General features: G+C 37.5%; 5 protein-coding genes across 6 annotated transcripts; 4 read left to right on the top strand and 1 right to left on the bottom strand.

The window, feature by feature from the left end:
* Positions 1–1,082: 1,082 nt before the first annotated feature.
* LOC101300324 (farnesyl pyrophosphate synthase 1-like) lies at positions 1,083–4,742 on the top strand. Its single transcript, XM_004294858.1, has 11 exons — positions 1,083–1,388; positions 2,504–2,644; positions 2,734–2,820; positions 2,913–3,029; positions 3,117–3,205; positions 3,312–3,363; positions 3,495–3,590; positions 3,810–3,854; positions 3,952–4,041; positions 4,171–4,242; positions 4,363–4,742. Exons 1-11 carry the CDS (start codon positions 1,278–1,280, stop codon positions 4,489–4,491), a joined length of 1,029 nt encoding a protein of 342 aa, XP_004294906.1. The 5' UTR covers positions 1,083–1,277; the 3' UTR covers positions 4,492–4,742.
* A 303-nt stretch (positions 4,743–5,045) lies between these two features.
* Positions 5,046–6,223, top strand: LOC101304261. Of its 2 annotated transcripts, none has more exons than XM_004294873.1 (2): positions 5,046–5,241; positions 5,415–6,183. In XM_004294873.1, exon 2 carries the CDS (start codon positions 5,665–5,667, stop codon positions 5,983–5,985), a length of 321 nt encoding a protein of 106 aa, XP_004294921.1. In that variant the 5' UTR covers positions 5,046–5,241; positions 5,415–5,664; the 3' UTR covers positions 5,986–6,183. The 2 variants fall into 2 exon arrangements, with proteins under 2 accessions (XP_004294921.1, XP_004294920.1); XM_004294872.1 differs by having other exon boundaries at positions 5,065–5,241; positions 5,652–6,223.
* An 819-nt stretch (positions 6,224–7,042) lies between these two features.
* Positions 7,043–9,709, top strand: LOC101302917. Its single transcript, XM_004294867.1, has 5 exons — positions 7,043–7,258; positions 7,735–7,807; positions 8,072–8,262; positions 9,028–9,097; positions 9,313–9,709. The coding sequence occupies exons 2-5, from the start codon at positions 7,753–7,755 to the stop codon at positions 9,516–9,518; spliced, it is 522 nt and encodes a 173-aa protein (XP_004294915.1). The 5' UTR covers positions 7,043–7,258; positions 7,735–7,752; the 3' UTR covers positions 9,519–9,709.
* Positions 9,710–14,956: 5,247 nt separating this feature from the next.
* Positions 14,957–19,840, bottom strand: LOC101298981. The gene is made up of 9 exons (XM_004294853.1): positions 19,819–19,840; positions 19,495–19,590; positions 18,818–18,942; positions 18,048–18,667; positions 16,633–17,930; positions 16,013–16,092; positions 15,816–15,908; positions 15,652–15,725; positions 14,957–15,480 (listed from the first exon to the last, which is right to left on the bottom strand). Exons 4-9 carry the CDS (start codon positions 18,539–18,541, stop codon positions 15,162–15,164), a joined length of 2,358 nt encoding a protein of 785 aa, XP_004294901.1. The 5' UTR covers positions 18,542–18,667; positions 18,818–18,942; positions 19,495–19,590; positions 19,819–19,840; the 3' UTR covers positions 14,957–15,161.
* A 1,134-nt stretch (positions 19,841–20,974) lies between these two features.
* LOC101301472 (calcineurin B-like protein 3-like) lies at positions 20,975–24,106 on the top strand. Its single transcript, XM_004294862.1, has 10 exons — positions 20,975–21,120; positions 21,895–21,965; positions 22,059–22,213; positions 22,321–22,403; positions 22,579–22,638; positions 22,793–22,901; positions 23,046–23,098; positions 23,183–23,263; positions 23,391–23,503; positions 23,769–24,106. The coding sequence occupies exons 3-10, from the start codon at positions 22,090–22,092 to the stop codon at positions 23,824–23,826; spliced, it is 681 nt and encodes a 226-aa protein (XP_004294910.1). The 5' UTR covers positions 20,975–21,120; positions 21,895–21,965; positions 22,059–22,089; the 3' UTR covers positions 23,827–24,106.
* The last annotated feature ends 229 nt before the right edge of the window (positions 24,107–24,335 follow it).

Here is a 24,335-nt window from a genome sequence, read left to right as displayed (position 1 = left end):
AAATACCACTAATTGGTAGCTCATCCAAAACAGCTTAGATCAAATAGTGCTTAATCGACCTCACTTGTCAAATGTTACTTTTTGGTTATTATACAATTAGTTCACAACTATAAGAGTCAAGTTCAAGACTTTATACTTATAAAAACGAGATTTATTTGTTAGACGAAACAACAAGATTGTGGACGGATGATTATAATGTATTTTTGAGACCTCTAATCTGAGTTCTTAGAAATCAAATAACAAAATAAGTTTCAATACCCTAAAACAATTGAATCGTGAAATTTAACCAACGAGTACAAAAGTAAAACCCCGTTCGTTCCAAGTTTGAACACAGATGAAGTGTAATGCACTAGAGAAGAGGAGAATTGGTTAGTTGAGAACTTGGGTGACGTCCTTGCTTCAATGTTGGAACAAGTAGGACATGGTTTCAGATTTGGATGAACCAACGTCGATGGTGCATAGTTGAAAAAGAGAGAGAGAGCTGCCATAGTTGGACAGAGTCAGAAGATCTTGTCGTTCATGCCCGCGGTGCTTTGGTAGTTAGATATCTTCATTATCTTGTACCTTGTAATTGACGTAGGGCTTTCCAAACGTCAACAACTCACAACTGCCAAAACTGCCTACCATCAATGGAAAAAAAATACAGTTCCTTACTTCCTTTTCCTTTTTCTATTAGAAAAAAACAATATATTCCTTTTCCTTTTTCCTTCTAGGCATAAAATATGAAAAAAAAAACTATATTCCTTAAACTCTTTATCATTTGTTAATTAAATTTCCTCATTGTTTACATACATAGTGACGTACATAGTTTTTACTAAATTCCTCGAAAATTTATCGACTTATACAGTATTATAAACTTATTGGTTTTCTTTATTGCTCTTTACCAAACTTACCCATGAGTTTGATGAACTTTAAAGCTCTTATATATGAGAATATGATGGTGGTGGTGTGCTTGAAATTTTTGATATTTGACTTGATAAACTTTAGAGTGAGCAAGAAATTTTCTTGTTTTGCTATATATGTATTATGGTTTTTTTTCTATTTCTTATTTTTCCTAGATGAGACAGTATTGCCAGCTAAACAGAAAAAACTGAGCCAACCAGACCTGACTAGAGAGCATCAAGTCGCCTAACACTAGTGTTGCTGCTTCGCTCGTTCAAAGGTTGCGGCTCTTTAAGATATTAAAGACACCCTTCTCCTCCTCCTCTTCCCTCACTTCATATTTCACTTCTTAATTTGCGAGCTTGAAACACGTAACTGTGCCCAGCTGAAACAGAATGAGCAATTTGAAAGTCAAGTTCTTGGAGGTCTACTCTGTTTTGAAATCCGAGCTCATCAATGACCCTGCTTTCGAATTCACAGATGTTTCTCGCCAATGGATCGAGCGGGTATTAATCCCATCTCTCTCTCTCTTTCTGGGTTTCAATGTGCATGGTTAAAGATCGAGTGTTTTTGTGGCATTGAGTTTGTTTTTTTATTTTTGTTTAAGTTTTGTTGATTCTGTTTCTGGGTTTGTTTTTGGATTCATGTTTCGATGTGCATGGCTTTGAAAGATCGAGTATTTTTTTTCTTATTGTGTGTTACTGTTGCAGAGTGTTGGTTTCTTTGTGTTTTGTGGTGTGGAAGATATTTTGTACAGATCAAAACGTATTTTTGTGATTTGATTCCTGGGATGAAAGTTCTGATGATTTCGATTCAATGTGCATGGATCGAAATATGGAGTGTTTTCATTTTACAGTTACATCGAGTTTGGGATCTTTTGTGCTGTGGAAGTTCATTCGAATCTGGACTAGTCTTATTTTTCTTGTTTTGTTTCTGTGCTGAAAATATTTTGATGGGTTTACTAGTTGTATTTTAGATTGGTCAGATTCATATGTGTTTTTATAAGAATGTTGGAATCAGAGAATATTGCTGCAATTGTTATTTGGCTGTTTATATACTTGAGGCACTGGATTAACATGATTTTGTTGAGATTGTATGTAATGGTTCTTGGAAATCTATGACGTATTGTGAAATTGATGGTCTGAAGATAAAGGGGGAAAGAGAAATAGAGGTGTTCGAAACTGTACCAGTGAACCTCTGTTCGAAAGCTAGACTAATCAAGCATGAGGCTTGTAGAACTGTAGATGAGCGAATTCCAAAGATTACAATTGAGAACTGTGTATTCTATCTTAACGCAAATGAGATTCACCAAGTATAGTCATGCATACATGAGATTTTTCCTCTTTGCTATGTGTTTATGCATTTGAAGGTGCAACCATAATAGCAACGTGAGCCATGTATAGCATGCATATGTGTATGTGCGCCTTTGTGTGTGGGATTATCTTACTTCCAATGAAACTAAGGTTAAATATTATTCTTGTGAACCTAGATATTGTTCGAAGGGTGATATGTGGATTTTCTTTTCTCATACTGTTGCCGTCAACCACTTTTGTTTCTATTCCTTACTGATATTTATACATCACAATGGAGTATGTGTGTGATTGTTCCCCTTTTGTTGCAGATGCTGGACTACAACGTTCCAGGAGGAAAGTTGAATCGTGGACTATCCGTTGTTGACAGCTTAAAATTACTTAAGGAAGGAGGGGAGCTAACAGATGATGAAGTTTTTCAGTCTTGTGCACTTGGTTGGTGTATTGAATGGGTATGGCTAGACAATTACTCATGTTCTTGCAGCTTTTCTGCTCCGCATTGATCACAAGTTTAACACTTGTTTTCCTTTGAGTTCTGCAGCTTCAAGCTTACTTTCTTGTTCTTGATGACATCATGGATGGCTCCCATACGCGTAGGGGTCAGCCCTGCTGGTTCAGACTACCAAAGGTGTGAGCTTATAACTAGGTTTCACCTTTTCCTTGTGCAGTTCTCTTTCTGATTGCTTTGAAAATTCTAACATTTATAATTGTGAATCCTAGATTGGCATGATTGCTGCGAATGATGGCATCATTCTTCGTAATCATATTCCAAGGATTCTCAAAAAGCATTTTAGGGTGAAGCCGTACTACGTGGATCTGCTGGATTTATTTAACGAGGTACTGTTGTGTTCAAATAGTGTAGATCAGGATCAGCAAGTTTCTTGTCTTTTGAGCACTTATCCAATCATCAATATTGGTATGCAGGTGGAATTTCAAACCGCCCATGGACAAATGATTGATTTAATCACCACTCATGAAGGAGAGAAAGATCTATCGAAGTACTCCTTGGGGATGTAAGTGAAATTTGAGATGGTTTGAATTATATATTATTATGACTATCAGTAATCTCATTTAGGTATCTTTGGTGCATAAGACTGAAACGCTTGTGTTATCATGCAGTCACCGGCGTATTGTTCAGTACAAAACAGCTTACTACTCATTTTACCTTCCAGTGAGTACAGACCCCTGCTTATATGGAGTCAAATACTGTTGTTTGTGACAGGATGTAGTAAATGTTTGTTTGTGCCAGAATTTAGTGATTTTTTTTAACTTGAAATGATTTTGACCCATCTATGCACTCAGGTGGCATGTGCATTGTTAATGGCAGGAGAAAATCTTGAAAGCCATGCTGATGTGAAGAATGTTCTCGTTGAGATGGGAACTTATTTTCAAGTACAGGTAACTGTTAACTTCTCATGGAATTACTTCTGTTATATTATTTCCAATGAACTGTAGGAATTTAGGCAAAAGTAAACAAGAACAGCTACAACATCATCTCCAAAGACGACCAATACCAATATCTATGATTACCCTTTGTTTTCTTCATTTCCTCTGTCTTTGAAGCATTCAAACTAGCATACATCTCTTTAAATGATACTCTGTTATTGTATTTTGTAGGATGATTACTTGGATTGTTTTGGTGATCCTGAAGTGATCGGAAAGGTATGTTTTGGATCTATACTATTTAGCTTTTAGTCATTTTACTCTCTACCATCAGACAGCCATGGGAGACTTAATTGTTGGTCATTGAAACAATCAGGTTGGGACTGACATTCAAGACTTCAAGTGTTCTTGGTTGGTTGTTAAAGCATTAGAACTTTCCAACGAGGAACAGAAGAAACTATTACATGTAAGCAAGAAATTCATTTCTCATATGCATTAGCAAGTACTATTCATTGCTCATACGCTTTAGCAAGTACTATGTCCTAATATTATAGCTGATCTTGGCCACATTTATCTATGTATTATGTTACCACAGGAGAACTATGGGAAAGACGATCAAGAGTGTATTGCGAAAGTGAAAGAGCTATACAATGCCCTTGATCTTCAGGTTAGGCTCCTGGTCTTCTCATTCTACCTTACATTTTGGTACCATCATGTGTTCTCTATTTTCATCTCTGAAATTGGAACTAACTTTTAAACATTTGTGATTTTATCTTGGTGTTTGTAGGGTGTTTTTGCTGAGTATGAGAGCAGCAGTTACGACAAGATTACAAAATCCATTGAAGCTCATCCAAGTAAAGCGGTGCAGGCTGTGTTGAAGTCATTCTTGGCAAAGATATACAAGAGGCTAAAGTAGAGACATAGACATACCAAATTACCCTGCCTCATTTTCTAAAACAGAATGCGAAAAAGAAAAATTAAAAAGAGAGTGAAATTTATTTGTATCCTCATATCGTCTTATTTTCTGCTTATGCTCACATGAAGTACTAACCAGATATGTTGGTTAGGCTTAACTTTGCTAATTTGAGGGAACTATTAATGCAATACATTGTGTAATCAGCCAAAATTAGTACTTCAGTTTCATTGGAAATTTCAGAATCAGAAACCATTTTAGTTCGTTCTATATCAAAATGATGGTTGCCTGCATAATTTGTTGGCCAATAATACTCTGGTTTCTAGAAACAGTATTAGCCAAAAATAGTTTTAGCGTGTACAGTACAGATTTTCTTGGATATCATTTATAATTGGAATATAACATAAGAGGTGCCAAGTACAATGGAAACCAAATTAGTGGCTGGAACTTCAGAATAAGTTGTTACCACAAATTTACAGCTACAAAAATGGAGTTGGTTGAAACCTGAAGCCAAAAATTCAGCTATTAGTGACTTCTGCATATCAAAATTTGTTGACATGTTACATTAACATAATCTTTCTCTCTGTGTTTGGGGGTGGGTAGCAGGATAATTGTGAAACACATTTTTTCACAATCTCACCCTTGTTCCTTGTTCCTTGTTCCTTGCTCTTGCTACAAGCCTACAAAGCCTGAGAAAAACATTGCTTGGCCATTTGGGGTTGAAATTCTGCCTATTCCAGACATAATCTCCAGGTAACATAATTTTTCTATTTAACCACCATTTCTGTAATATCACTTTCCCTGAATTCAATGATTCTTTGGCTTTTCTGCCTTGATCCAATTATGATAGCAATAGAGAAATATAGCTGCAGTGACATTACGTTGATTCACCTCATATCCTGCATATATATTTCTGTACATGACAGATTGAAGTCGTTGAAATGATTGAAAGGTTTCCATACAGCTGATGTTTTACACTTTGCACATAAATAATCCTTGAAGGACCTGAAGATAAAAAGTTTCCATTAGTGAATTAAATTATAGAAATTGATGAAGGGATCAAGCAAAATTTACTAACTTCACAAAAAGCTCACTTTAGAGGAGCCGGATGAATACCCTTGGGCTTGTTGAATAATGAGGGCTATTTTTATTCTTTGGTAAAGTTTGAAGACATAAATGGCTGAGAAGATGGAGAAGAAATCCCAAACCTCAAGGATGAAGTGCAAGGGTCCCAACCTAACCATACCAGAGTTTACTTTGGAAGATTTCAAGAAGCATTCACACATTGCCACACCAACATCTGCAAAACCTCAAAGTGCAAGGTGGAAGAACTGTCTTTGCTCACCCACCACTCACGTTGGATCATTTCGTTGCAGACACCACAGGAATTCAGGTCTTCCCCGCGGTGGTTCTGTTGGCTCCAACCTCTCCAACTATGCAGAGCTGGCCGGTGCTAGTAAGCAGAGTCCCCTTAATGACTCGGTTGAAGCTCAGTAACTTCATTATGTAGGGATATCATTAAGCCTAGCTCCATTTTTTTTTCATACGAGCTGACTGACTGTGTAGCATGTTTCCTTGAATTCATATCTGCAATCAGAACCAAAATGACATTGTAGATATTGATGTCATCCAAGTGTTCTTGATTTATACTTGTATTTGGTCTCAGTTTGAATTCATTCTCAACTGCTAACTTTTGATGCATTCTATAGTATTTATACTATATGATATATGATACTATATACATTCAGACGTACTTCTTGTATGAGACATGTGACAATTTATCTACCTAATTTAAGGAGCTATAGTCATGATGCATGCCATTCTCTAGCAGTTTGATGTATGAGAAAGAATATATATTAGCTTTCTAGGCAAGTATGGATACTTTTGAGTTTAATCCTTGGACGTTTTCTGAACCATAGGCTGCAGACAAGTTTTTTCATCCCTTACAAAAATACTGAATGATACGTGAAGAACATAAAATCTAACTAAGGCATGGCAGATCTTGGGATGTCGAAGATCATATCATGAGCTACTTGGCAAATTTTGTTCTTTTTTGTTTTTGAAAAAGGCAAATTTTGTTCTTATAAATACACAAATTGAGTTGCATCACTTGCGTGCTAGCTACCACGATCTGACTGCTTCTTATGTATCAAGCCTAAATATATAAGCAATTAAGAGTTCGCCGGTTACGCGGTCAAAACACATTCTATTGTCGAACAATGTTATGCGGTCTCCTTAAAATGTGTCTCAAATTAGAGTTCTAGAAACACTTAGAAACATATAATTTTCTCACATAAAAGAGTTTTTGTCAAGTTTTCAAATCGATTTTGTGTCAATAATAAGTTAATAACAGTATGGAAACTCCATAATCCCATTCCATCAATTCCTCGGAAACACAAGCAAACCAAGGCTGAGAAGGTATCCTTGATCACAAGGGAAAACAACTCATATTGTGGCTTACCTTTGGGCCACTTCTTACTTGAAGCCCAAAATAGGCTAAGAATCCACAGCAAGGGCAACACCGTAAATTTCATTATACGACGTGCCGTTCGTTAAGGCATTGCTCATCTTCTTCTTTATTCTTCACCGCCTTCAATAGAAATCCCAAACCCAAACTCCACAACCCCTCAAAATCTCCTTCAATTTTCGAATTTCCAGACCATTAGGGTTAGGGTTAGGGTTTCGTTCTCATAACCACGCCGCTCGAAAAGGGTTCGCCGGTTCGTGATTTTCTGCGGCGGTTCAACTCCAAAGGAGGAGTCTTTATCCGGTAAGGAGACTTTAATTTTGATTCTGGTTCTGAGTCGTACCACCTGAAAAGATTGAAACTTTGAGAGTTTTAGTGTTCTTGTTACCTGAATAAATTGAACCTTGGATTTTCTAGCTTGAATAGATCGTTGTTTTGATGTAAATAAGAATTGGGGAACTTGAAAATTTTGCAACTTTTCGTTTAGGAGGGTTTAGTATGTATAATTGGGTTCGGTAAGTTCACCATTTTAGGTAATTTCTAATGAAAAGGCTGATCAAATATCAATTTGTGTAAGCAAGCTAGCATTTGATGTGCTTTGAATGAAACCATAGTGATTGGAGTTGGGAGTTTTCGAATTAAGAACCGATTGGGACATTGTTTCACATGACGCGTATGCTCTTTGTACAGGCAATTGTGTTATGTTTTTATAATATATGTGCGTAGAAGTAGGTGTTGATTGGTTTATAGTCGTAATGTGCAACGATTTTTTTTTTTAGGTGGTTTTTATCATCAAGATGGTGATGCTGACTGCAGCAAGTGCAATTGCTAGCTCACCTCTACTGCCAGCAGGTATTGCATAAGTGACCTTTGTTAAGGTTCCGTGATTAGTTGATGACAAGTTGTGCTGTCATTTCTTATTGTTGTGAAATGAGGGTATGCTGTCCAACTAAGTTGGAATGTAAGAAATATGGACTTAGTTTTTCTGTAAAACAATTACATGTTCATGGAGGATATTAACTGGATTAAACTGTCTAGGGTTTTGGGATTTATTATAATTTCATTTTGGTTTTTGGAATGATATATGATTGTTATGTGCTTCTTTGTATGTGGTAGGGTCAGTTAGTCGATACCATGGACGAGCTGGGCTATATGGGTCTGGTCCGAGAAGAGTTTGTGTGGTATGCTCTAGCATTAGACCAGTGGGGCTTGGCACACGGTTATCACTTGAGGGAAGAAAATCATTATCACCAATGACAGGGTCTCGTCGAATGCAGTCTGCTTTTGTAATATGTGCTTCTTCTTTGGTTAGTTTTCTACTGCATGTCTTATATCATTAGTGCATTCCTTTTCTCTATGTGTTTATATCCTTCGGATCTGAGATTGTTTTCTTATAATATCAGATTATCAGCTCTGTTTGTATATGCTATTGTGGGAGAGAAACTAGACATACCTATCTGAAACTTAAGTCATAGCTCAGAAACATATGAGGAAAAACATCTTCTGTTTTGAGTTCAGGCAAGAGGCACTTGAAGACTGATAAATGCTATGTTGTTGATAGGGCAGATAGAACAGAACCTTCTCTTTTTTTGTTCTCCACCCTAATTACTTAGTTCTTCCTATAATCGTACTTGTAAAATAAATGTTGACAAAGAGTATCGAGTATTAGCTGCCACTGCACTTGGTGGCTCTTGGTGTGGATGTTTTTCTCAATGAAACAAATCACCATATAGCTGAAGCAAAAGCAATGTTGAATCTTGAAGTAACAAAATGCCTTCAAAATGTCATAATCAAGGGTGATTCACAAGAGCTAATTGCTGTGAAGATCAGCCTGGTTAATCATTTATGGTTGTTTGTATTTTGTTGCATGGTAGCTGAGCCGATATGGCTGTATTGTATCGTGTCTGTTGTAGCTTCTATTTGTTAATACCCTATAAACGTCAAGAACTTTATGTGCGTAAAGATGCTTAAAGAGTATATTTCATGACATTATTACACAATTTTGTTCTCTTCCCTTGAAAAACTGATCCTTAACTTCAAAACGTATCTTGATTTCGCTTCAATTTTTACAGAATGCAAGATGCGGTGCAGAGCAAACACAAACTGTTACACGTGAGGCTCCAACAATTACACATCTTCCTGGTAAGATCCAACACCTAGCAGTAATTGCATATACAGTGGTGTCAATTCTCCGCTGCTTGAAAGTTTGGAGATGAATTTTTTTTCTTCGTTTTGTATGGTGTCTTGATGTTTGATGCTTACTGAATTCCCTTGGAACTGATGTTTTGCATATTCCATTTACTCCTCGATATTCTTGTGTTTGTCAAATATCACATAACTGTTTAATGAAATTACAGGCAAGGAAAAAAATCCACTGCTAGATGATGGTGGATCGGGATTCCCTCCCAGAGATGATGGTGGTGGTGGTGGCGGAGGGGGTGGTGGTGGAGGCAACTGGTCGGGAGGCTTTGCCTTTTTTGGCTTTCTTCTTTTTCTCAGCTTTCTAAAGGATAAAGAAAGTGAGGGCTCTTATCGAGAAAATAGGAAAAGGTCTTCATATTGAACCTTAGTTTAAGCTTGCTACGGCTATATTTTTCACTGTCGTATTGAATAATATTTCTAACTTCTATACCTACAAAAAGGGTCAGTCTGGTGTTGTCCTTGTCCTGCGTACTTTTGGGCATCAATTCATGAAAAAGACTTGTATTCTTTACTTGAAAATATTGATTCAATGTAGCATCTGCAGTTTTGATTCATTGTGAGCTTTAATTTTCTCTGTTGGCAAATGAAATGTTCTTTGTCAACCTATAGATTGACGATGAACCATGAACATTCTTCAGTTGGGTCACCTACTGACTGCGCGAACTGAAATTCAAGAATCTAAACGTATAATTCTGGATCATTTTTTAGATTACAATTCACGTATTGTCAATATGTGCTTCAGCACTCGAAATAAGAAGAGAAATGCGATATACATCATTGGCAAAAGTTTCTTCTAAAACAAAAATCCGGGCAAGTCTTTTCGAAAAATACTTGCATTATAATGCAAATTTGAAGATCAATAATCCATCGGTAACACTGTAATTGCCTTCTATAACGCAAGGTCATTGTTCCTTGGTGTATCTCTATTCTTGTCCAAGATATTAAAAGTCTAGCTAGCGGGTTCCGTTGCATTCAGTCACTCATGTTTGAAGATGAGCGAATTTCTTTGCCAATGCTTAAGCGAATTTGGGACAGAGAGAACCTACTGGCACTATTCTCTACCACAAGAAGCAATTCCTATTCTGTTTCATAGCCTTCAAGTCGGTTGTTGTAGGGTTTTATATTTTAGCCAACTTATGGACGTCTCACAGAGAAGAAAAGGAAAGAAAGAAAAACTATATTTCATACTTGATATACACGTCTCACAGTACGTAAAACCCTTTAGACACTAGCCTCGGTTTTTCTCTGTAGTCTTCTGCGATTGGGGTCTTCTTCTTGAGAGGTAATTTGCAATATTCAAACCTTCCAGGGATGAACTAATTCTTTCTATATTGAATGAAAAAAGCAGCGAATTACTTCCTAATTTTATTTTTGAAACATTGTATGTCTGTATGATATATGTATACTCGCACAAACCTTGTATTGCTTTTGTGAATCTAAATTCCGAAACTAGATTATTGAATTTACTGGCGAGGAGTAACAGCTGTATGTTTCTTAGATATGCTATTTTGTTCGACCAAAACAAAAAATCATGCTTTTGTTGAGTGAGTATTGTATGATTGGGATTGGAAGATAGAAAGAAACATTAGGGTTCTTATATATTTGGTTATGATTAATTAAGCTACAACAATGCTTCCTCTGTGTTTTCAGCTAATCTATATCAAGAGCGGGAATGTTGACTGCTGCAGCTGCAACTACAATTGTTAACTCACCTCCATTGCCAATAGGTATTGTCTGAGTATCCATTGTTAAGGTCTGTGGCTATTCATTTTTTTAGTACTTGTAAAATGGGTATGTTTTTTCATCACCTAATGTGGACTTTGTAGGAATTGTAGACTTGATTTTTCTGTCAAATTATTACGATTACATACACATGATCTTCGAATACAGAATAGGTTCGATGAGTTTATGAAGGAACTGGTTTGTTTTTGTAGGTTGGTCTGGCCTATTGCTCTTCCCTTGTGCCTATTTCACTTTACGGGGTTCATTCACAGGTACAACAAACAGTCTCTCTTGGCAGAATTTCTTCGATAAAAGTGTGCGTGGTTGGAATGTGCATGGTTTCAATTCCTCATATTTTCTGTTTGCTGATGTATGATGTATGATCTTTCTTTGTATATATGTACGTGATAGCAGGTTCAGCAGGTCAAAGACATAGACAAGGTGGGAGTTATGGGTCTGCAGGTTCAAGAAGAGCTTGTGTTGATAGAAGCGTGGTGCATTTTCAGATGAGACCGGTGGAGAATGGTGGACGGTTGTCACTCGAGACCAGAAAACCAATCACACCAATCGTGGGGTCTAGTCGAAAGCAGTCTGCAGCTTCTGCAATATGTGCGTCTGCTTTGGTTAGTTTGTTACTTTATTTTCTCATTTTCTGTGTTATCTATTTTTGAGATTGTCTTTTACTTCTCTAAGTAGGATTGTTAACTGGCTTCAGTATCTCCTAAAATTAGTCACACTTTTCACAAACGGTATTGCAAATTTGCAATGAACACGCTACATTGCCGCATACAACTAGCTTTGCCTTTAGATGTATTACATATTTTTTGTCTTGAATTTGTTACTCTTTTTACAGAATGCCAGATGTGGTGGTGGTACTGCACTGCAGACCAAACCTGTTACACGCCAGGCTCCAACAATCACAAGTATGTTTTCCCTCTAAGAGAAAATGCATATTGTTAATTGCATATCTTGTGGCATTGAAAAAGTCGGTTTCTAAACTTTGGAGAACAAGATGTATTTCTCGTCTTCTTTATTCTGTAGTAAATACTGCTCATACTAGATATATAGTCCTTTTCAAGTAACTTTCAGAAAATCAACATAATAGTTCATGAAATTACAGAGAACTCGCAGCAGCACAAGCTTGATGATAGTGGTAAACCACCTCATAACAACGATAATAATGGTGGCGGTGGTAATGGGAAGGGCTCTCCAAACAATGGAGGATCTGGAGGCTTGCTATTGTTCGGCTTTCTTCTTTTTATGAACTACTTGAAGGATTTAGAGAATAAGGGTGGTTATCGAGAGAAAAGGGAGCGCGATCATGGTGATGAAAGGATTTGAGAATACATACCATGGAGACTTTTGCATCGTAGTTTAAGGTTTTCTTTCGGTTGTATATTACAACACAGTTCATGAAGAATTGAACAATTATACTAGTCAAATTCTTACCATTATTATTGATTTCCCAAAATATTTTGGAAGTTTATAAATCTTTACTTCATGATACTGTGTGCTTTTGGCTGGAATGCATGAGCAGTTTGATGAGCTCAAATAGCTCAAGACAGGAACAGCTAATGAACCTGGTTGTCGGATTTTCTAGTAGTTCAATTTTGTGCAAGCGCTAACTAATGAAGAGTAGGAAAAGAGAGTGATATTTAACCAAGCTAGCTAGTAACTGTAAGAATTATTGGGACTTCATCTCTACTGCATGACCAACATGTTTTGGTAAGTAGTACTTACCAAAATTATAGATATTCCTGCCGGCTCCTTCCAGTTCTGCATTAATATATTCGTATACTTTCTAGGTTTGCAAGTACATGTTTGGACATTCCTATTAGCTTAGGTAAGTTGTAAAATATACTGCAAATAATATTCCTATACTTCCATTCCTATCCTACTGCATGAACAACACCGCCTGAAATGTTTTGGTAAGTAGGACTTACCAAAATTGAAGCTATTCCTATACTTTTTAGGTTTGCTAGCAATGTTAGGACATTCCTATTAGTTTAGGTATGTTGTGATATACTGCAAATATATTCCCATACTCCCTAGGTAATATCTTGTTTTTTCCTATATAAAGGGGCATACCCTCTCTCATTTTACGTATAACAATTCAATTCAATTCAGGGGCATACCAAATTCAGAGCAATCAGAGATCGACATGGGAAATTCTGCTTCACACGATCAAACATCTCTAAGGAAAGCAATATCTCTTTGTAAAGAGAGACAAAAGTTTCTGAATAAGGCTTCAAAGCGAAGGTGTGATCTTGCGGTTGCACACTTGCAGTTTAGTGGCTATCACAAAGAAGTGGCTGACGCCATAAATGCTTTCGTTGGAGAACAGAATCCTGCAACAACGGAACAGAGTCATGCAACAACGGAATATATAGTCGAAATGCCTGAAGATGATGATGACGTTGAGGTTATGGAGGAAGAGGGGGCTTTAAACACAAGGAGGCAAGGGAACAATCATGTGATAGAAGCCCACCAGTTGCCATGGATCACCAACAGTATGCCAGAAGGGAGGGATGTCGACTTGAAATTCTTGCAGGCATTGAAAAGTGTCGAAGAGCAATTTCGATACGCCTATGAGTATGGTAAGGATGTCTCAAAGAAGTTGGAGACAAAGAGTATTGAAAACAAGTCTAAATCATTGCAACCTCCCAAACTCCTCCGCTCACTCTCAAGAAGCAGCAGCTCTAGAGTTCATTCTTTATCTTTCGAAGAATCTGAAATAATGGGTGTAGCACTCACACAACTGAAAGATTGGGAGGAGAAACTCCTGAAGGATTTGAAAAAAGAAAAGGAAGAGGATAAGAGGATCATGAAATCAGATAAGAGCCAAGCCAATGCAGAGGGAGAGGATCATCATACCAAAAAGGTGAATCCACATGTTGAGATTGGCCAGATTTCCAAGGAGAAAGTGAATGAATGGAAAGACAAACGTTTGCTTCCCAGACTAGTTGAGCAGCTAAATGGATTGATGGACTACTGGAAAGCAATGTCACAGTTTTATGGAACCCAAAAGAACAACATGTCAGAAGTAAAAGAATCTCCCCCGATTGGTGAAGACAATCACATAGCATTGCTTTGTGATGACAAGCACCGAGAGGCTACTAAAAAGCTACAAGAAAAGCTTCAGAATTGGCGCCCCAGATTTGCTTCATATATATACCTACAAACAGCATACATTGAAGTTCTTTATTGTTGGCTATCCATGTTAGTTAAAGACAATGATGTTAAAGTTGAAGACAATGATGTTAGAGGGTGGTCAGAACCCCTAAACAATCTGGTAAACAATGCAGAGACGGTGACCAAGGAGATGAAAGAGTTGCAGAAAGATGTTGAAGCCCTACGAGCTCAACAAGGGAAGGAGCATGCTCAAAAGATGAAGTTGAACAACCTTGAGAGCCGGGTCAATTACAGAGAGAATAGGATCCTTAAGGAGGAGATTGATGGGGATGAGAAGCAGAAGTTGGAGGAGGAGATTGGAAAGTTGAAGAAGAGGATAGAGGAAAATAAAAAGACTCATCAAACAAAAAGGAAGGAGACGCAGCAAGCCTTGATTAAATTCAAAACAAGGTTCTTTGAAGTTTTTGAAAAGCTAGAGGCTTTCTCAAAAGCCGCTGCAGGAAATTATGCTAAGCTTATCGACCACCAGCCAAAAACCCGGCCAAGAACCCGTGTGGATGTGCAAAGATGACGATTGATTGGAAGGCAGGTCAATTTTGGACATGTAGAATGTTGTGTTTTCTTTGTCAATGCTTTTTGTTTCTGGACAATTTGTTAAATTTGATTAGTATTCTTTTGATTTGTTTAGCTTTTGAGTTTGAGATTCTGCAAAACAGCCAACTGATGCACTTCGGGTGTCTGTCGTTGTAATACTTTCTGTAATATCTTGACAAATTTCGGGTAAACTTGCTTAACAAAAAAATACAAAACAAAAAACAAAAAAAGAAAAGAAAAAAGAAACGAGAACTGAACCGTTCTAAAAATTGTATGCCATGAAATGAGCTAAAGCGCTGACCAGAATCTTGTACTATTACTCCTTTGGAGGATGCATAACGAGCTCAAGTACTTGCAACTAGTTGCATACAACATTGTGATGACAACAAGATTGGTTTAGCACAGAAGGCAAGTATCATAATTGCTAACTGAATGGTGACTATACAAAGCAAAAACACATAATCTTCTTTGAAAATTTGAAACGAGTCATTTTGTTGGTCTTGTCCAAGTAGTTTCTGAGGTTACAGTATTTCCGTAATAAACCTGCTTTGAGGATTCATCCCAGTAAACCTGGAAACCAAACAAAACAAGGGTTATATTTCAAACGCCATAAAATGTAATTGATCATCAAAGGCATGAAATTAAACCACATAGGGATTACTATGAGAGCCTGTCTATTAAATAGTGAAATTACTGCCAGTACACAATAGCTCGTGGAGCATAAGGGCCCGTTTATATATACCTGCCATCCAGATGGGAGATCCCTTGAGAGTTCGGTAAGATCGGGTTGTTGGTTCCCATTACTAGGTGCTTCGGGTGCGGTCTGTGCAGCCTCACGGGCTAACTGAGCCTTTCTTCGCTTCACCTTCTCACGCCTGTTGAAACAGAATTTCACATCACATGAGATCAAATTAAAGTAGATATAAAACATGGAAAAAGCAACCAAGTCACAACTATGCAAATCTTGTTGGAACTACATCTCTACTGCAGCTAAGCAAATTAAAGAATTTGTTTCAATAATATCTCTAACCAAGGATTTCCCATACCAATTGCCACCTAATGGTTGAAAATTAGCATTGTCTTTGGCATCTCCACTTGTAATTTGTTGCGAATACCATTCCTGCAAAGGAAGTTACGTAAGAAACCAGGAGTCTCTTTGCATATCTTTACCACAATCAATGTGACCTGTATTAATTAAATTCCGGCATACCTCTATTTCCCTTTGCCTCTTCCTCTCTAGCGACTCATATGTATCCTCAGATTCCTCCTCATCTTCAAGCAACTCCTCTTTAGCTGCTTTCCACTGATTCAAAATTACATTCAGGTGAATCCAAAATATTCATATATGGCTAGTAATGTGGTAAGATATGAATAGTAATGTGGCAAACTAGATGAGAGGGAATATACCTTGTCTACCAAACTGGAGACTTTCTTATTAGACCTCAAGGAAGAAGAAGCTGGTGTTTTCCTCTTTTTAGTACTTTGAACTGGAAAAAGAATTATGATGAGTGTTGATCATTGTATACGTTGTCAAAATAGAACGTATGATTAAACAAAAAAGAAGCACTTGCTGGCTTGAGTTTTCATGATGTATGTAACCACTGCAGGCCAGAGGGGCAGAAAATAAAATAAAAATAAACTCCCTCACTGTCATTGCAGATGTCAATAACAGGAAAAAGAAAAAACAAGAGTGGCAATAGTGTCACCCTCAAAGATTTCGTTTATGATTTCTACTGCAAAATACTGTCTAGAAATTAGGACACACTTGAAGGAAGAAAGGAACTAGGGAGTGGGAGTATTTCTTTAGGTCTTTAACAAGTTGTAACTTCAGACCCATCTAAAGAAATAATGTAATATACTTTATGATGCCCAAAAAAAACTTCGTACTGAGAAAAAAAATAAAGAAATAGTGTACACTACAATTGAACAGCTGTAAAATATATAACAGGTCACTACCATCTCAGCCATATAGCTTTTTTTTTATCTAAATTGCACAAACAAATAAACCCATAGATCAAAAGTTTTACCTTTTGATTGAACCTTAGCCACCACTGATGTAGCAGGAATAGGTGCAGCAGTAGAGACCGGATTATTTAGTGGAACAGGAACAATATCTTTTTCCATTATAGTTGCAGGTGCTTCGACTGTGGCCGAGGTAGTGGGAACCTGCACAGTTGAACCCTTGTCTGCTCCTTCAGAAGAGTTGATAGATCTGGGTTGATCAGATGCAAGGTTGTCAGAGCTAAGAGGAGCAGACCCGCTGTGAAATTGCAAGGAATCTACACTACTGACTACAGGAGGGGTAGGCACTGCACCATCATGAAGCCCATAATATGCTACAGGCGCGACAGGATTTGCCACAACCTGAGCATTTTCAGTGTAGGGGCTAGGAACTGTACCATAGTAAACTGGTACGTGGGGTACAGCAACTTGGCATCCGTCAGCGTGTGCGTGTCCATAATAATTACTACCAGGTGCTTCAGTAACTGTATGTCCGTAATATTCAAAACTGGAAACTGGATAGGAGAAACTGTACTGTTCTACATAGGGAGGTTGCCCGGTCTCAGAGTAAGATGGCAGTGGAGGGTACGGAGGTTCAGGTGGTGGCTCATCAGGTGGAGGCGGAGGAACCTGTTCATTATCAGGTGGGGGTGGAGGAATCCATTCCTCATCAGGAGGAGGTGGAACCGCAAAATTATCCTCTGAAACTAGCGATGTGGGTAAGGAAGTTGAACTAGGTTTATTTGGCTGCTCTGTTGCAGAGAACTCCTCGGCATGCACCCCATAATAAATAGCTGTATTTCCAGCCGAGTTTGAATCTTCAACTTCCATGTCCACATCCATGTCAACATCTTCCTCGACATAAACCTCATTCTTGGTAGTTAACTCATCAGGAACTACTATCCTGTGGACTTGTTCACTCGCACCAACCTCCACATGCTCATTCTTTGCAGTGGAGTGTTTAACTTCTTGATCTTCATTGACTGCATCCGCACTAAGAGAACCCTCACAATTATTTAGAGAAGATATATGTTGCTTATTTTCAACTCGATCTACTTCAGTTTTAGACCCTGTGGTTTTGTGGATATTCATTTGTCCCTGGGAGAATAATGGATGAGATGCCTCAGCTTCTCCAGGCTTAACAATCTTGGACATTTCATCATTGATTGCACTCTCAAGCCGCTTAAGCTGTCCTTCAGAATGCATCCAAAATGGAAGCAGAGATGATCCATAGGAATAAAGTGACTTCAAATCAAACAGTCTAATTTCAACTTCCAAAATGTACTTTGTGATCTGGTCAACACCTTGCAGTTGATCCTTGAACCTGAAACATATACATAATTAATTGATATAAACTAATTAGGAATGAAGGAGAAAATATGTACATGATAAGATATTAAGATGTATTTGTACGTGAAGTTGGGAGGGGTGGAGGGAGTACCCTTGTAGCGACTTCAATCTCTCTAACAAAGCCTCAGTATATTTTACAAGATGAGAGGAGGGATCAATCTCTGATCCATTATAGCATCCTATATTCCAGTCATTCATCTGGGACCCATCCCCATAAATGGCCTGAGGAACCATATTGGAAGACCCTTCAATGACGTCAGAATTAGAATAACGATTAGACTCTTGCATACCAACAGGAATATTCTCTGTTTTTTCATCAATAGAAGGCATTTTCGGGTCACATGTTGACTTGGCAGCTTGAGCCAAAACATCAGGCACTTCCCATGAAGTTTCCCCAGTTTCAGTATTCCAGTAATAATAGCTTTTACTGTCTTCATGCATCACAATCTTCCAACCTGAACTGACATCACCAATAACCTGTACACTAGAAGTTTCTGGCAAAGAAACTTTCTCCTCCGAATCAACTTCTGTACATGAAATTCCAGGTGTCGGATCACCATTTTCTCTTCTATCACTATCTTCCATGTTCTGATCACGATCCAGTGTATCAGAGTTTGTGTCCACTCCCTTTTGATTGAAATCCTGAGAGGCAGGCTCATTGCCACCTTTGATATCCAAATTTTGTCCCGATTCATCAAGCACGCTCTTAACCTGATAAAGGCAAACCATTTAGCATGTGAAGTGAGAGAGAGAGAGAGATGTACAAGTCACCAAGGTACTCAGTAACTGAGATCAATATTGGTGAGGCCACAGGGCCATATGGTATAATGGAATGAAATAAGTAAAACTCATTGTGATTACCTCATCGTTATTCTGAGGCGAGGAATTCTCTACAGCAGCATCACTATGAGCTTTATTTGAGACATCATCCAATTCCTCGTCACTATACTGGCCAAGTAAAAGCAGCGGATTTTCTGGTCGCTGACCTGCAGACATTAAAAATACTAGCATGTCAGATATTATTCAATCCTTCATATTACCTACTTCAGTAATCACCAAATATGAAAACCTTAGCAGAAAGGCTACAATATTTATTTGAACGGAAGTAATTGCAACTAAGATGGGGAGAGACGAAAGCTGTCTAAGAATGCAATAGAATATTTGAATTGACAATTGCGGATTTCCTCATTGCAAGCACCTGTTACACATGGAAGGAAAATGTCAGCACAGCACCAAGCAATAAAGCCAAGAACATACGAACCGATAGATAAATTTCCCGGCTGAAATCTCCACCATGATTCGACGCTGCCACAAGGCGCAAACTGAACACGGAGCGACTCACAATTTCACTGTGGGGCAAGGGGCCGACCTGATCTCACAGTGAATGTCCTCCTCCAAACCTACAGTCCGAAAACACATTCTTGCGGGGGTGCAAACAACATAACAATGTCTTGTGTACATTCGAGAACAACATAATTGTTGGGCACACATGTCCTCTCTACATAGTCCTTTTTTGAACAAAACTGACGGAAACCCACCTGAAGAAGATGGTGAATTGGGTAACCCAGACTCGGCTTTCGAATGTACTTCTCCTCCAACTCCCTCATGTTCAGCAGAGCCACCCAAATCTCCTCCTATCATACACCCACATACAAATCTTCAATACAAACTAATTCCCCTAATTACACTAAAATTCAATAATAATTTTCACTAAAACACTTCAATCTAAATAAAGATACAATCTTTATGGTCAAAACTAGAAAAGCAACAAAACCCTAAAACTGAAATAGAAAACCCTAAACATTTTAATCTGATTCAATCAAATATTTATATACAAATGTATAGAGAGAGTGAGAGAGTACCAGAGGGTTCGGCGAAGAGGTCGAGCTTGACTCTGCGACCAGAGCTGGACATGGCGGCAAGACGACGTCGTTCTTTTCGGTTCCCCATGGATTGGAATTTCAGGGCTTTCGTCGCTTCTCATACAAAGAGAGATAGAAAAAACCCTTCGCTTGGTTTCGCCCTAATTTGAAAAGTTTCACTGGTTTTGATTTGAAATTGGAAGAGCTAGAAGAAAATAGCTTCTTTGCTTTATATATGTATGGATCTGTAATGGGACTATTAGTTCAAAAACCATCCACAACTGGTCCGAACAAGAGTTGGTCCAATGGGCCTAGAGGTTATCAATATTTTGTCCATTTACCATTTTCTTTTAGCCGAAATGAGACGGCTCGTTTATATCTGCAAGTTAGTAACACACTCACTTGATCAATATTCGGACTGTGATCCAGAAGAGTATCTCAAGTTTCCAACAAAACCAAAAGTATCCCTGTCTGTAGCCCCAAGAGCTTGAAGGCTCCTAAAATCTACTGGTCATAAACAAGTGAGTTGTGATTTCCGATGTTCTTTTTGTTTTGATACAATTAGAATTCCACAATTTAGTTATTCTTTAAGCTCATGGACTAGTGTTGCATAAATACACATGTACTTAGTCTGAAATCAAAAACTCTGGCCATCCAAAAGAAAATTTTGACATGTTCCTCAAGTATTTGTTTGTTAGTTATCCATTAAAGAAAATTCTTGTCGAGTCTCTAATTTCATTGTAAATCGTTTTTTTTATCTATATTTTAATTAAAAGGTGATTTTTAATATTCATTACCGAGTCTCAAATTTTTACATTTGAAATTTAAAACATATAAAATGAAGACTTTCCGAAAGTGGAGAATGATTGCTAAATAGATAATTTTCTTTTTCCCTTTCCTTTTTCTCAAATCAAGCTCAAAATCGCAAACAGAAGAAAATAAAAAAGAAGAAAAACAAACAAAAGTACAAAACAAACCCACCTCCTCCAATAATGCATTAGCGGCGCGTGAAAATCCGCCAATCCAACTCCCGTACGGTGTCGTATTCCACTTTGATACAAAACTCACAACATGAGTATCTGTCTTTGTATACAGAACACCATCCCCATGCTTCTTCTTGTTCCTCTCTTCTTGTTCTAAACTTCAAAATCACATTCCTCTCTCATCTTCAGATTCTCTAAAGCCACCCCCAGTTGCACAGAGATCCTGTACCACCATCAGGACCCTCCTTCCTCCTTCATATCTCTCTCTCTCTCTCTTTCTCTCTCTCTCTCTCTCCAAGTAAAGATTCCTCCTTTACATGTAAATCCTCTAATTTCTGAAATCAAAATCTCATCTTTATGATATCTTCACCTGTTGTTTTGATTTCCCAAATCTCATATCTGTTTCAATTTGTATATGTTGTTTTCTGTTGTTGGATCTCGGATTCGGATTTGGGTTCGAATCCCATTCATGTTTTTATTTGGATGTTTTGATATAGAATTTTGTATGAATGCTTGTGGTGTGAGCATTTTGAGTTCAAATTTAGTGTCAATTTTCTTCATTTATGCTTCTCTAAGTTTTGTGATTTTTGAACCAATTTGGCGTTGTGAAGAAGCATTTTGAAGGGTGGAAATCAGTTAGCTTGGTGAAGATTCGTAATTTGAATTGGATTGTTATGGTTTAGAACTTCAGGTTGAAGATTGGTCAATGTGTGTGTTTTTCGTATTCACAAATCCATTATGGTTTTGGGACTTGAGTTCTGATTATGGTATGAATAAGCTAGCGGTAGCTGAGGCGAGCTGTTGTAACTTGTAAAGTGTAACTGGTTTGATAGATGAGACTTGTATGAGTAAACTATGAAGTTGTCAACAAAGATTGTTTGAATATTAGATTAGGACTGGATTTAGTTTAGTAGTTGTTTATGATGGTTTGTTGAAAGTCAGATGTGTAAGGACTGTTTGATAAAGCATGTTCAGTCATATATAAAACTTGCTTTCTCTAGATGTCAGCTTATTGTTTATTGTTAGGCTTTATGAGAACAAAACTTGTCTTTGATATATCATTCTAAAATAGTTCATCTATCTTTGAAAGCAGATTTAGGTTTCGCTGCTCTGTGGGTCTTGCTATTTGGGTTTGTGTAAGAAGAAGCAGGAAATGGTTAAAAGGTTTGTTTTCTTATTCAGAAGTTATATACTGTTTAGTTTAAATGAAACACTTGAATTTGATCTCTTATTTCTTCTCTTTTTCATGCAAACCAGGTATGGAGTGTTTTGATCTCCACAAAATATCATGTTGCAGTGCATAGAGGGGTTAAAGCATTTATGTGCTTCCCTACTGAGGTGCTGTGATCTTGACTTGTATAAACAATCGAGAGGATTAGAAGACCCTGAAATTCTAGCTAGGGAGACAGTGTGTATGTTATGGAACCCCAAGTTATATCTTTATGTATTCACTTATCTAATCTCTTCTTGTTAACTGCAATAGATGCTGACTGAAATTGTTATTACCTCTGTTATGCAGTTAGCGTTAGTGAAATAGAGGCACTTTATGAGTTATTTAAGAAGATTAGCAGTGCAGTGATTGATGACGGGTTGATCAACAAGGTTTGTATTCTGTACATTCTTTTTAATTCGTTTGGGAACACTTACCCTGTACAGATTTGGGTTTGCCATGTTCCACATTCTCATATTCTAGGTCCTTTTCTCATTGCTCTATTACTTCTATTTCTTTCCTTTTTTCTTCATACCTCTTTTGTTTTTCCATTATGCTGTTATGTAGGAGGAGTTTCAACTGGCATTATTCAAGACAAACAAGAAAGAGAGCTTATTCGCTGATCGTGTACGTTTCTCTGTGAGATATTAAATCTTCTTCAAACTTGTCACAGTCTTTTTTGAATCGCATATCTTGAATATATATTTCATCATTGGACCATCTCAAGGCATTTGTTTAATGTCTTGGTAAGGAACCACTTATTTATCAGTTGTTTTTGCAGGTATTTGACTTGTTTGACACAAAACACAATGGAATACTAGGTTTTGAAGAGTTTGCTCGTGCTCTCTCTGTCTTTCATCCTAATGCCCCCATCGACGATAAGATTGAGTGTACGTATCTGATATTCATCATGATTGTCTTATGCTGGTGCTTGTAAAACGACTTGCATTGTGTGGTACATGAATATGAAAATATACTTAAGTCTGTGATAGTATAGTTTCTGTATTGCTGATCTTTGTGATGTTAAATTCCAGTTTCGTTTCAATTATACGACCTCAAGCAACAGGGCTTCATTGAAAGGCAGGAGGTAATATTTTTGTTTCATGATCAGTTTTTCATCATCCTCAATTCCTTTGCAAGTTTTAACAAATAATGTGTTTCTATATATTAGGTGAAGCAAATGGTAGTGGCCACCTTAGCAGAATCTGGCATGAATCTTTCAGACGAGGTGATAGAAAGTATAATCGATAAGGTGCTTTCTCAACCCCTCTTTCATCTTTATATAATTTAAGGAATGTTTCGATTAAGTTGAGGAGTTCATTGTCTCTTGCTGAAGTTGATTTTGTTTTTGCTTTCGTTGTTTTGGAACTTGGTTTCAGACATTTGAGGAAGCTGATACAAAACATGATGGGAGGATCGATAAGGAAGAGTGGAGAAGCCTTGTTTTGCGGCACCCATCCCTTCTTAAAAACATGACTCTTCAGTACCTCAAGTAAGTCCCACGTATAATAATCATGCTAGAGTCTCGCACACACTAACACACACACACACACCAACCCTTCCACTATGCTGGTTGTAAGAGTAATAACAAGTCGGACACTATCTTGTTAGTTGTTACTCAACCAAAAGTTTCACCCTAATGTTATCACGATCTATCTTGGTTTTAGATTACCTGTGATTATTGCCTGCAAAATAACTTTTTTATAGATCCGTTGCGTCGTATAACCATGATTTGTTTTGTTTTTTCTTCTGAGCAGAGACATCACCACAACATTCCCGAGCTTTGTATTTCACTCACAAGTCGACGACACCTAGAAGCTCAAATTTTCATTTTAAGCGGAGACATTAATTTTTTAATTAAATTATTCCGATTTGCATGTTTCCAAAGAATATGGTCCACTTTAATGTAAAGGGCCAGGTAGTTTTCATATACCATATTTGTTTTTTCTTTTGAATATTTTTGGATGTGTGTAATTTATTCTCAACGAGTGACCATGCTCTAATGATATGTTGGTTTTAATTTTGAGTTTTCTATCATACTGAATCTTGTGAAAGGTGGTTGGGTTAAAAATAGATGATGTTGATGTTGAATCTACATTCCAGTGTAACTGCTGCAACTGTCATTCTTGCTTGTTACTGTCATTCCATTTTCTTGATACCGATACATCCCAATTCCTCTTGGTTCCATCTACTACTCTTAGTCTTGAGTGTTGACTTCTGAGTAATGTCTTATTTTAAATTGGTTCAAGGATTTGGTTCAAACCTTTTTTAGATACTACAGATAGGTGTGTATTCAGTGCCAGATTGTTCGTTACACATGAGTG

This window comes from Fragaria vesca, linkage group LG3 (genome assembly GCF_000184155.1).
Source record: "Fragaria vesca subsp. vesca linkage group LG3, FraVesHawaii_1.0, whole genome shotgun sequence".
Classification (NCBI taxonomy): Eukaryota; Viridiplantae; Streptophyta; class Magnoliopsida; order Rosales; family Rosaceae; genus Fragaria; species Fragaria vesca.
Note: the sequence above shows the minus strand (reverse complement) of the source record. Positions and strands in the feature narration are given on the sequence as shown.